Genomic DNA, 14,345 nt, shown 5'->3' with positions numbered 1-14,345 from the left:
CTCTCAAACAGGAAATGACTATGACTTCTGAGCTGCAGAGACTTTAGTTGAAGAGCATTTTTGGTTATCAACCAGTTGAGAGTTTCCTTCAGTGTGAACCGTGCGTGTGATGGCCCAGACAAAAGATCCAAACTTTGGGCAATCATCAGGCACTAACTCAGCCCTTCAAAGGCTGGACACGTTAGCTAGCCGATTCTTTTACAAATATCGGAAAGGGCATCAGGAGAAAGGACCAGAGAATGAGGGCCCACATGTGTCAGAGTATACCGTCCTTTGGGATGCAACAAGTAAGTCAATGCCTTTTTCTATATCTCCAAAATATTTCATTATTTCTATTAAGAAACTGCAATGCATGCACAAAAGGCCTGCTTTCTTAAACTGACTGACTTTTGATCTAAATAAAATCATCATGTTTACTGTAAAGGGTCTTTGATTAATTTTCACAGCCTCTAGATTAAAGGATATGATGTGGGTCTTTTATTGTAATTAACTGAAGAGTGCAGAGTAAAATGTGTTAGCCTTGTCTACGTGCATGCAGTATATTTCAGTATACTTTGTTGTCAGACTTTTCGCGGTTTCAACAGGAAGAGATCAGTTTGCTTCTCACAGCCAGCAAAACTTGAAGCACACTAAACTTAATAGTGACAAGCAGCTGTTAACACCCTATACATAATGTATTATCTTTCCTTCTAGCTAGTGGCAGACCTTATAATAGGTTGTAAATGTAGTAAAAATGTAGCCAAATACATGAGAATGCATCTACTGACAAACACATGCAATCAAATCTTATATTTAAATCTTATATTCAGTCTGTATTTTAATATTAAAGTTTGTTGTAGCTGGTTTATTGAAAACAGTCTTATTTATCTAGTAAAGTTGTCACATGGAGAGATATTATACTGTAGAATTTTTTTTTTTTTCAATAATGAACATTTACTTTCCATAATCTCTCTGGATAAAGTAAGCATATATAGGAAATTAAATGTAGTTTTACTGAGTATGCTATTGACCAACCAGATTTTATGAAGGATTTGTTAATTAGTCACTAAATGAAATGGCAAGACCGCAAACAAGCAGAAATCATCCACATTTTATAACACATTCTGTGTTAAGCCAACTTTGCTTTTGGTTTCACAATGGTTTCACAAGTTAGAAATGTGTTTTTTTTAACACAAAATTCAACACAAATACTGTAGCTGAAAGAAACCTGCCTGCAATTTGATATCTTTCAGTTCACTATACCCTTACGAAAAATACGTTTATTCAAGTGTGCTATTAGTATACTTCTTTTAAACCAAAATAAGTATACTTTCAGTCTACTTTCCATGTACTTCTCAGAAATATACTTAAAATGGCATTTAAGTATACTTGACTTATACTTAGGAAAAAGTCCAAATATATTTGAGCTATACTTGTGCTCTGAGAATCTGTGTTATCATTGTTATACGCTAGGGACGCTATTGTACATCTTCTGTACAGAATTTCCAAAACACAAGTGAAGAAGAAACCGAAACAACAGATGCTTCCACATGTAATCTAACACAATCGTCAGACATAAAACAGCATCAAAACAATAGATATGGAAAACTGTGTAACGTTATGGAAAAAAATGTCGACCCATGAAGAGATAATAATGACTGTCAAGCTTTGGGGTGTTGATTGACTATGTTTTTATTATCATGAATAGTCTTTTCATGATACCCTGTTCTTTGATGTTTTGTATGTTCAGATATTCATATCACAAAGTAAAATTGATACCTAAGTAGGGACATAGTAGTATACTTAAAGTATAAAACTACTAAACTAGTAGTTTACTTGCATAAAAAGTATTTCATTAGTACACTATCAGTATACCTATAAGTTCACTTTTAGTATACTTGCAGTACAAACTAAAAACATAGATGTAAACTAGTTGTGTACTCAAAGTTTACTACTCTTATACTTAAAGTATACTTAAAAATATACTTTTAGTAGATGTCGACCGATGTATCGGTTTTGCCGATTAATCTGCACCGGTTATTAATTGGCATAACAATCGGTTAAAAATTATACTTATACTTTTATATACTAGAAAGTGGGCCAATTTAGTTCCAAGGAGCATCGAAATAGTACACTTAAAAGTGTACTACTAGTACACTGATATCTGTATACTTACAACATAAAGTATACTTAAAAATATACTTTAAATATACTTTGTGGTAAGGGTAGCTAGCAAAAGAACATACTTTATCTGTCTAACATATATGGTGTTGTTCTTTCATAAGGACGACTAGTCCCTCCACTGACATTTAAAGATGCCCCCTTTTTAAATCTTCTACGAAAACATACAATAGCTACCATGCTCAGAATTAGAAATCCCAGAGGATGTTAACAGAATGATAAACTGTTCTGTTAGAAATAAAGCAATTTACTGTTTATCTTAAAATAAATATTGAGTTATCCTTTGGCAATTCATAATTCCTACTGTTAATTCTGTTCTCTGTTCATTTAGTGAAAGAAGTCTTGGAAAAATCCAAAGAGGATTTCTTAAGAAAATGGGATTGTCAGCCACAGGTATGAGAGCTTTATATACAAATATACCATAAACAGTAAAGTCAAAGTCAGTTGTTTTCAGCAGAACTGATTGTTGACTTCTGACTTTGGTTCTGCAGAGCACATCGTGTCTGGATGATTTTGACAGACTGAAAACTCTTGGCACTGGATCTTTTGGAAGAGTAATGTTAGTCAAGCACAGACAGTCGGGACGATACTATGCTATGAAGATTCTGGACAAAGAAAAAGTGAGTATGCATACTGTATGTCCTCCTGCATGATCCAGCAACCGTTTTTGTCCTCTCACTGCAAAAAATGCTTTTCTTACTTAGATTTTTTGTCTTGTTTCCAGCCAAAATATCTAAAAGATCTTGAATCAGGATGGATTTTCTAGAAAAGTAACAATTATTATCTTGTTTTTAGTAAAAACAAGTGAAAATGAAGTGAGTTTTTGCTTAAAACAAGCAAAATCTGCCAATGGGGTAAGAAAAAAAATCTTATTTCAAGCAGACAACTAGATTATTTTGCCTACCCCATTGGCAGATTATTTTGATTGTTTCAAGCAAAAACTCACCTAATTTTGACCTGTTTTTACTAAAAACAAGACACTCATTTTTACTCGTCTAGAAAATCCTTCCTGATTCAAAATTTTTTAGATATTTTGGCTGGAAACAAGACAAAAAATCTAAGTAAGAAAAGCATTTTTTGCAGTGCTGTAGATGACATTTGTTTTTGTGAATCTCTTTGAGACATACCATTCTTTAGCACAGTCCTGGTTTCTCTTAATGAGTACATCCTGGGTCTTGCAGAGATGCAAGATTTTTCAGGTTTTTCAAGAAGAGGGAATTTACTATAGGAATTTATTATAAAGACACTCATCTTTTTAGTGCCCCACTGTAAAAAAAACTTCAACCTATGTAATAAATTGTTGTAATGTTAAAAAAATGTGGGATGTTATTTCAGAGAACATAAGCCATAAGTACTCAAAAGTAAATGATTTAAGACCAGTTCACGTAGGAAGTCAGCCCTGGGCCCATATGCAAAAAAAAATGTGTAACTTGTTTTCTTTAGTACATAATGTTACGTGAGTATTCACAAGCTGTTTTAATCAGGGTATAAATGCTTGGAAATAATATTTAAAGTCAGTTTTCAAGTCCATTCGTTATTTGTAGCATGCAAGTCTCAGCCTATAAATTCTGTCAATTTCATGATAAAATACAAACAATAAATGTTTGTACGCTCTTTAATTTGTAGGGAGATATTCGCCTCCAATCAAGCGGCATGTGAATCAATTGTCTTTTTCTCTTTAATATTTGCAGCACAAGATAAACATATAAAAAATTGAATTCATGTTAAAAAATATATATAAAAACCATGTCTGATGAAATCGATCAATCAGAGTTAAAAAAAAATCAATAAAACATTTTCTTAATAAGTCATAGCCTAATAGTATGAACATAACATTTAGCCTACCTCAGAAAAGCCAACAAGCCTATAACTTTGCCAACATTGTTTTATTTTTCTCATAAATCACCCAGTTAACTAAGTTGAAGCCTACGTTTTTATTGCTGTTTTTCATGTTAAATGTAAAGACAGGTTGGATGTGACTGACTTTTTATTGAGCAGAGTAGTAGAATTTTTACATTAACTTTAAGCAATATAACATTATTTTATTACATGAATTCTTTCGTTTTAAAGTAGTCATTTAAAGCATTCTTCAAATATGTGACCCTGGACCACAAAACCAGTCATAAGGTTTATTGTAGGAATTTTACAAAACTGAGATGTATATATCATATGAAAGTTCAATAAATAAGCTTTCTATTTATGTGTGGTTTGTTATGATAGGACAATATTTGGCCGAGATACATCTATTTGAAAATCAAGAATCAAAGGGTGCAAAAAAATCAAAATACTGAGAAAATCACCTTTAAAGTTGTCCAAATTAGGTTCTTAACGAGGCATATTACTAATCAAAAATTACATTTTGATATATTTACTGTAGCAGTTTTACAAAAAATCTTCATAGAACATGATCTTTACTTAATTACCTAATGATTTATGGCATAAAAGAAAAATAAAAAATTTTGACCCATGCAATGTATTTTTGGCCATTGCTACAAATATACCCCAGCGACTTAAGACTGGTTTTGTGGTCCAGGGTCACATATATGTTTAATGTCTGTGAATATTCGCTGAGTTTCGAGTCCTTTTTGTGATGCGCTCCTCTTCAAGACAAAGGCGGCAGAAAGCGCATCTTTAGCTATTTCACAAAAGCACAACGTTTTGTTGATATTGTGAGTGCACACAAATAAAAGTAGACCTTTTGCAGTTCCGAATGATATATGTGACCCTGGACCACAAAACCAGTCATAAGGTTAAATTTTACAAAACAGAGATATATACATCATATGAAATCTCAATAAAAAAGCTTTCTATTGATGTATGGTTTGTTATGATAGGACAATATTTGGCCGAGATACATCTATTTGAAAATCTGGAATCTAAGGGTGCACCTTTAAAGTTGTCCAAATTAAGTTCTTAACAATGCATATTACTAATCAAAAATTACATTTAGATAGATTTACAGTAGGAATTTTACAAAAAATCTTCATGGAACATGATCTTTACTGAATTTCCTAATGATTTTTGACATAAAAGAAAAATCAATAATTTTGACCCGTACAATGTATTTTTGGCTATTGCTACAAATATACCCCAGCGACTTAAGACTGGTTTTGTGGTCCAGGGTCACATATACTCTTAAGTTTATGAGCAAAAATGATGGCGTATTTTTAGGTTTCCACTGGCGCTTTTATGTCCTGCAAAGCGTGCTTACAGCGCACATTTATCTAGTATACATGTTTAAATTAATATTGTGAAATGTTTTATGTCTATAGATTTTATTTGAGGCAAGTCGTGTTGATTTGAGAAGGCTAAATTGATCAAACATGCTCGAATCAATGCCGCTTTTCACTTGGTTGTTACTTTAAAAAACAAAAGCTTGAATTTAACAAACATAAAATGTTCCATATTTCTAAATTAACTTAATAAAGATACATAACGAAATCTAGCCACTTTGCCATTAAAAACCAAAACTGAACTATTTTAATGACTGTTGCACAGGCCTTGTTCTGATAAGTTGTCAGACAAGTGCAGGGCTCAGGCCTGAGCATCTGTGGATTCTGATTAGTTGTTAACATTTTTAGCTTACATCAACTGGAAAAAAATATTGTTTCTCTGTCATCAAAATATAGCTGTGGTGTGAACTTCCCTATTCTCATAGAATTGGAACAATTAATAAAACTTTATAGTTGTCTAATGCAAGTCTAATAAGCTTGCATTATGGATATCAATATTGCATATCAATATTACACATTAATGATGCAAAATTTATACTAATCAGACCTTTCCATTAAACAATCTTATGCTTAATTTGTGTATCAGTTAGTGACACAAACTTAAACAAACATCCTATAGATCATATTGTCTTTATGCACCAATAAAACAAATATGATTCCTAATGGTGATTTCGAAACTAAACATATTTAAAAATATTGACAATACATAAAGTTAAAACATACATTAATTCTGAATTTGAAAAAAAAGGTGCTCATAAGTCCCCATGTTTTAATCAAAAACACAAACTATTTCAGTTTATTATATGACTATCATGCTCAGCACCAAGTTTGACATTATAAGTTTTTGCTGTGTAAGATTTTAAGTTGCTCAAACTGAAAGGCTTAAAAGCAACTTAATTTTAAAAGTTTTATTTGTTGTATGTTTTCAAATTATTTCCTGAGTTATTATATAAGTCGCATTTCATTCAGATGAAACACCTAAATTAAAAAGCTACTGCACTCTTACAAGTAAAGGTGCTTCGCGATGCCATAGAAGAAGCTTTTTTGTCTAAATGGTTCCATAAAGAACCTTTAACATCTGAAGAAGCTTTTTGTTTCACAAAAGGTTCTTAGTGGCGAAAAGAAGATTCTTCAGATTATAAAAAGGTAAGAAAGAGATGATTCTTTAAAGAACCTTTGACTGAATGGTTCTTTGTGGAACCAAAAATGGTTCTTCTATGGTAACGCTGTGAAGAACCTTTTAAAGCACTTTTATTTTTAAGAGTGTATTACTATAAATAAAAAAAAAACATAATATAAACATAATTTGTTTATGAAAAATATATTTTTATCCATGTTACAGAAGACATTGTTTACCAAAAAAAATTAAAAACTGATTTGTGAATGAAAATGAGAATGTTTTTTGTAATTACACCTCTCTTAGATTGAAAAAGTTATACTTTATTTATTTCAAATCAAATTTACTGCAAATATTTCTCACATTTTTAAACACTGGAATTGATTGTCAATTTGGAATTTCAGGAAATTCAAAAGCAGGATAATTGTCACAGTTTCAGTTGAGTCTGGCTAGTCTGGGCTTTGTTTCATGTACCAGAACATAAAGTGAAATACTACAAATATATTTACAGAGTAGGGAGGAAACTGAAACTTCCTCTGCTGACAGGATCAAACCGCAGCGAGTAGCCATGATGATGTTTCCACTGACGACTGTCACATAGTCAAGACTGATAAAGTGTCACGTAACTTATGAAACCAAAACATGTTGTTGTTAGAACAATTTAGAAAGGATCATGCATTAAAACAATGGTGAAAGGAGTCAAATATGAACCATTTATTCTCATGTGACTCTGATCTAACAAATTAGGGAAAAAAGATAATCTGTTGTGAATCTATATTATCCAGTCTAATGAATTTTTATTTTGTGTACGTATTTATTTTAGTAATTGGCGATAGATGCTTCAAAAGGTTCTTCACAGCGATACAATAGAAGAACCATTTTTGGTTTTACAAAGAACCATTCAGTCAAAGATTTTTTAAAGAACCATCTCTTATACCTTTTTATAATCTAAAGAACCTTCTTTGCAACAAAGAACCTTTTGTGAAACAGAAAGATTTTAAAAGTTCTTTATGGAACCATTTAGACAAAAAAGGTTCTTCTATGACATTTATTTTTTAAGAGTGTATATCACTCTTTCTTTAAGCTTGTTTTTCTCACAAATTAGGTTGCTTTAGCAGTATTCAATAAAAAAAAAATTAAAAAAAATCAGGTCCAAGGGATAAAAAGGATAATTTATCCCACCTTAACCTTACTTATTTATAATACTAGGTGCTTTTGGTATGTTAAAAAGAATGCTAAAAGAATATATATTTTGTAGTTTTTTAAATGTGTGTTAGTCTTTTTGTTTTTGTTTCTTTTTTTATATCCCTAATTTCCCTCTGCTTTTGATTATTTTTCAGGTGGTGAAGCTTAAACAGATAGAACATACATTAAACGAGAAAAAAATATTACAAGCAGTGTCCTTTCCTTTCCTTGTGAAGCTGGAGTTCGCTTTTAAGGTACACAGACAATTTATATTAAACAGAAATACAATGTCTGGGCTAAAGCTACACTCTTAAAAATAAAGCTGCTTTAAAAGGTTCTTCACAGCGATGCCATGGAAGAACCATTTTTGCTTCCACAAAGAACCACTCAGTCAAAGGTCCTTTAAAGAACCATCTCTTTCTTACCTTTTTATAATCTGAAGAACCTTCTTTTGCCACAAAGAACCTTTTGAGAAACAGAAAGGTTCTTCAAATGTTAAAGGTTCTTTATGGAACCATTTAGACAAAAAAGGTTCTTCTATGGCATCGTGAACCACCTTTAGTTTTAAGAGTGTAAATTGCAGCATTTATACATAAAAACAGAAATTAATTTCATAGCATTATGTTGTTTTCTTTTTAACAACCTGAACAGGATCATTCAAATTTATACATGGTCATGGAATATATCCAAGGTGGTGAGATGTTCTCACATCTGAGACGGATTGGAAGATTCAGGTGAACAGCTTAAAATAAAAAAAGCTCTTTTTGTATGTGTCTTTTTTCTCATATGTGACCCTGGACCACAAAACCAGTCATAAGTATAAATTTATCGAAATTGAGATTCTTACGCCATCTGAAAGCTGAGTAAATAAGCTTTCCATTGATATATTGTTTGTTAAAATAGGGCAATGTTTGTCTGAGATACAACTATTTGAATACCTGGAATCTGTGGGTGCAAAAAAATCTAAATATTGAGAAAATCGCCTTAAAAGTTGTCCAAATGAAGTTCTCAGCAATGCATATCACTAATCAAAAATCAAGTTTTTATATATTTATGGTAGAAAATTTACAAAATATCTTCATGGAAGATGTTCTTTACTTAATATGCAAATGATTTTTGGCATAAAAGAAAAATCGATAATTTTGACCCATACAATGTATTTTTGGCTATTGCTACAAATATACCTGTGCTACTTAAGACTGGTTTTGTGGTCCAGGGTCACATATTAATTAAATAACCATGTTTTTTTTTTCTTATAGTGAGCAGAATGCACGGTTTTATGCTGCTCAGATTGTTTTGACGTTCGAGTATCTTCATGCACTAGACCTCATCTACAGAGATCTTAAACCTGAAAACTTGCTCATTGACCATCAGGGATACATCCAGGTGTGCCATGTTACTCACGAACTGCTGGTCTTCCAATGAAATGTTACCTTCACTTTGGTTGTGCAATTTTAATGAGCGTTATCCATAACTCTTATATGTGAATGTGATTTAGGTAACAGACTTTGGCTTTGCCAAACGAGTCAAAGGCAGAACTTGGACATTGTGTGGTACACCAGAATACCTGGCACCAGAAATCATTCTCAGCAAGGTAGGAAAACATGGCAGTACACTCTTAAAAATAAAGGTGCTTAAAAGTTTCTTCACAGCGATGCCATAGAAGAACCATTTTTGATTCCACGAAGAAGATAGTTCTTTAAAGAACCATCTCGTTATTACTTTTTATAATCTGAAGAACCTTCTTTCACCTCAAAGAACCTTTTGTGAAACAGAAAGGTTCTTCAGATGTTAAAGGTTCTTTATGGAACCATTTTGATAAAAAAGGTTCTTCTAAGGCATTTGGGAAGCACCTTTATTTTTAAGAATGTAGTTCTTACTTTTTGAGAAGTTGAACAAATCCTCAGTGTTCTCTCTTTTCTTTGTTAGGGCTACAACAAAGCTGTTGACTGGTGGGCTTTGGGTGTTCTGATCTATGAAATGGCTGCTGGATACCCACCTTTCTTTGCTGATCAACCTATTCAGATCTATGAAAAAATTGTATCTGGCAAGGTAAGAAGTATTTCAGTCATTTTTACTTTTTTTTTTTAATTCTGTTTTGTTTTACAGAATTAGTGGCAGTTACAGAAACCTCTTCTTTGTTCACCGTATATCAACATTTTTTCCCTATTTCTTTAACCATTTTTTACATCATGTATTTTGCTCCATCGGAAGAGTTTAAAAAGAATTGTTATTATGTGTTTTTATGTATGAGACCAGAATTAATTAAATTTAAATGAGCTGAAAATGTATTGATCTTCAGGCCACTCAAGAGTTTATCTCATGTTGGGAAAAGGGGAGACTTTATCATGTTTAAGGGGAGACACTGCAGGCAAAAACGCAGTAATTTTGGGCTTTTTGGTTTTTCATAAAGTGTTTTTTCAGACTAGTGGAACAAAAACATCCAGAAAACACTGTGAAGTGTTTCTTTCATAGCACTTTATCTATTTGTGTCAACAGATTTCCACTTCAGTAGTACTTACACACACCAGACTTTACATTTTTATTGCTGTCTATATCCTGAAGGTTTTACAGAGGGATTTGTTAACAGCAGGGTTGTCAGTTTTCACAACAAAACCCACCCAATTGTTACTCAAAACTAGCCCAAAAGTAGAAAAAAAAAGTGTTCCGGGGGCTAAAATACATGTTTCCAAGTTACAAATATTATGTTATTTGGGTCGCTTCAACCTGCAGACAAAAACAGCCCACGGCAACAGTGCTACAGTAGCTAGCCCAATTCCACAGGAAAACCACGGACTTGGTAACGCTGGTTAACAGTTTGTTAGTCAGTTGCTTAGTTAGGTGGTAGATAGTTAGTACAATCTTATATTTCAGTGATGTAACATAGCAGTTTGGCCACATAAAATCATTTTAAGACTTATTTTGGTCAATATCAAAACTTTCCTCAAATCCTGTCCTAAAGCAGAGCTTAGCTCTAACCTTGATCAAACACACCTGAGGGAGCTAACTAAGGTCTTCAGGATGACGAGAAATTATCTTTCTATTTCTGTCACAGATTTCTCAGGACACTAATTTCATAGGCAGGGAAACTGTACACCTGTTTTTTCAAACACCCTTACGAAAAAGAAGTTTATTCAAGTGTGCTATTAGTATACTTCTTTTAAACTAAAAAATATGAAAGTATACTGTCAGTCTACTTTTTATGTGCTTCACAGAAATGTACTTTACATACAGTACTTCTCAGAAATATACTTAAAATGACATCTAGGTGTACTTGACTTATACTTAGGAACAAGTCTAAATACATTTGAGTTATACTTTTGCTCTGAAAATATGTTTTTTTATTATTATATGCTATTACACATCTTCTGGAATTTTCCAAACACAAGTGAAGAAGAAACCAAAACAACAGATGCTTCCACATGTAATCTAACACAATCGTCAGACATAAAACAGCATCAAAACCATAGATTTGTAACATTATGGAATAAAATGTTGACCCATGAAGAGGTAATAATGACTGTCAAGCTTCGGGGTGTTGATCGACTCCATCTACGTTTTGATTACCATGAATAGTCTTTTTTTCTAGCTTTTTGTTCAAAATGTTGTTTATTTATTTATTATTTTTTATTTATGAAACGTACCCACATTCAAGTGTTTATAAAAAGCAATGCATGAAGCTACAATGAAATATTTTTGTTTAAAGCAGATACCCTGTTCTTTCTTTTGATGTTCAGCTATTCATATAACAAAATCTATACAAATTAATACCTAAATAGGGACATAGTAGTATGCTTAAAGTATGACGTAAAGTTCTCTTAAAGAAAATTTACGAGTGTACTTCCAGTATAAAACTACTAAACTAGTAGTTTACTGAGACTATACTTCAAAGTGTACTAAAAATGCATAAAAGTATTTAACTAGTACACTATCAGTTTACCTATAAGTTCACTTTCAGTATACTTGCAGTACAAACTAAAAACATAGATGTAAACTAGTTGTGTACTCAAAGTTTACTACTCTTATACTTAAAAGTATACTTTTATATACTAGAAAGTGGCCCAATTTAGTCCCAAGGAGTATTGAAATAGTACAGTACACTGATATTTGTCTACTTACTACATAAAATATACTTAAAAATATACCTGTACCTTACTTAAGTATACTTACTAAAATAAACTTGAAGTACTTCTTTTTGGTAAGGGCATTTACACAGCAAAAGTAATTTTCTTAATCTTGTTTGGCAAAAAATCTAAATTTTCTTAAAGCAGGATAAATTTACTCAAATTGAATTATGCGTAATTGCTATTTTTTCCTTTTTTTCAAGAATAAACCTCACTTATGCTTAAAACAATTAAAAAAAAAATAGCAATTACACTAATAAATGTCAGAAGAAGTTGGACACATCTCATCTCTGAAATGTTTTAGACAATTCTAACAGATAAATATTTCATTTCCATAGGCACGATTCCCTTCACACTTTAGTTCAGACCTGAAGGATCTCCTGCGCAATCTGCTGCAGGTGGACCTCACAAAGCGCTTTGGCAATTTGAAAAATGGCGTCAATGACATCAAAAACCACAGATGGTTTGGTACGACAGACTGGATTGCAATCTTTGAGAAGAAGGTTTGGCCTTTTGTTTATTACTTTTAAGTTTTTAATTGGTTCTTGAGAACTGCTCTTTTGTAATCTGGTTTATTTTTTTCAATGTTTTTGCAGGTTGACGCTCCCATCATACCAAAGTGCAGAGGGCCTGGAGACACAAGTCATTTTGATGAGTACGACGAGGAAGACATCCGGGTTTCTGTCACAGAGAAATGTACAAAAGAGTTCTTGGAGTTTTAGAGTCTCTGTACAGGCTTTAGTAAAAGTTACCATGGGCATTTTGTTTTGTTTCACACCTTCAAAGCTGAATCCAAGAACATCAGTTTTATTTCCCACACATTACTCTTAAAAGTAAAGGTGCTTCACAATGCCATAGAAGAACCCTTTTTGTCTAAAAGGTTCCATTAATAACCTTTAATATCTGAAGAACCTTTCTGTTTCACAAAAGGCTCTTAGTGGTGAAAGAAGGTTCTTCAGATTATAAGAAAAGGTAAGAAAGAGATGGTTCTTCAAAGAACCTTTCACTGAATGGTTCTTTGTGGAACCAAAAATGTTTCTTTCATGGCATCGCTGTGAAGAACCTTTTAAAGCACCTTTATTTTTAAGAGTGTAGAGAGATTTGGAAATTCACAAGTGTCTGAATGGTGCATGAAGTTTGGTATACTGCATTAAAAAAATCACATTCTTGTTCTTCTGTTTGGAAACATTTATGATTAAATTTGAGTTTCTTATGTTATTTTCCTTGTGTTCCTCTTTTATGTTAATTAATTTATAAAATAAATAAAACCTATTAGAATTTTTTGTTTTACTCATGTCTGTTAGAGTCTAGAAGTGAGTGAAAAAATCAAGACATTAAAGAAAAGTATATGTTCATTATTAACACATGAAAAATGCTCAATGTCCCATTATATTCAAGTGTGTGTGCTTGATATCTGTGGAATATGCATGCTGAAGAAAGCTTTTGGTTGTACAGGAAAATAAAGTACAGAAAGTATGATCTAAAATTCCTGCAAAATATCTCCTAAAAACAGTGGTAACACATATCAATCATATATGATCCTGTTATTTAATCTAAAGTCTTACACTGAAATTGTAAAGAAAAGATGCCTTGGATTTGTGCAACTTCCACACTGCAAAAAATGCTTTTCTCACTTTGTCTTATACAGACAAACAGTAGTGACAGAAGGCACTGAGATTTTTTTGTCTTGTTTCTAGCCAAAATATCTAAAAATTCTTAAATTAAGTAGGATTTTCTAGATGAGTAAAAATTATTTTCTTGTTTTCAGAAAAAACAATTCAAAATTAAGTGAGTTAAGATAAATAATCTGCCAATGGGGTAAGCAAAAATACCTTATTTCAAACAGAAAACCAGATTATTTTTCTTACCCCGCTGGCAGATTATTTTTTACTTAGATTTTTTGTCTTGTTTCCAGCCAAAATATCTGAAAATTCTTAAATCAAGATGGATTTTCTAGACGAGTAAAAATTATTTTCTTGTTTTCAGAAAAAAACAAGCCAAATTAAGTGAGTTTTTGCTTAGAACAAGCAAAATAATCTGCCAATGGGGTAAGAAAAAAAATCTTATTTCAAACAGAAAACAAGATTATTTTTCTTACCCCATTGGCAGATTATTTTGCCTGTTTCAAGCAAAAACACACTTAATTTTGACAAGTTTTTTCTGAAAACAAGACAATAATTTTTACTCGTCTAGAAAATGCTTCTTAATTTAAGAATTTTTAGATATTTTGGCTGGAAACAAGACAAAAAATCTAAGTAAGAAAAGCATTTTTTGCAGTGTATACTTATGGGCCATGTGAATACTTTTGTTAAGGGAAATTTTATATCTGCTGTAAAGATTATGCTGTGCAATTTTGGAACAAATTGTTTTGACACTGAATAAAAGAAAATGATTTACATTGCTTTATAATGCTCAGTGCCTTCTGTCACTACTGTTTGTCTGTGAGTATGCACTGCAAAAAATGCTTTTCTAGCTTAGATTTTTTGTCTTGTTTCCAGACAAAATATCTAAAGATTCTTAAATCAA

General features: G+C 32.0%; 1 protein-coding gene across 1 annotated transcript; it reads left to right on the top strand.

Moving 5' to 3' along the window:
• prkacba (protein kinase, cAMP-dependent, catalytic, beta a) lies at positions 1-14,184 on the top strand. The gene is made up of 10 exons (XM_073825418.1): positions 1-287; positions 2,492-2,553; positions 2,652-2,780; positions 7,851-7,949; positions 8,347-8,429; positions 8,955-9,081; positions 9,194-9,289; positions 9,625-9,747; positions 12,158-12,322; positions 12,416-14,184. The coding sequence occupies exons 1-10, from the start codon at positions 110-112 to the stop codon at positions 12,539-12,541; spliced, it is 1,188 nt and encodes a 395-aa protein (XP_073681519.1). The 5' UTR covers positions 1-109; the 3' UTR covers positions 12,542-14,184.
• The last annotated feature ends 161 nt before the right edge of the window (positions 14,185-14,345 follow it).

Source organism: Garra rufa, chromosome 20, assembly GCF_049309525.1.
Source record: "Garra rufa chromosome 20, GarRuf1.0, whole genome shotgun sequence".
In the NCBI taxonomy this organism is placed as follows: Eukaryota; Metazoa; Chordata; class Actinopteri; order Cypriniformes; family Cyprinidae; genus Garra; species Garra rufa.
Note: the sequence above shows the minus strand (reverse complement) of the source record. Positions and strands in the feature narration are given on the sequence as shown.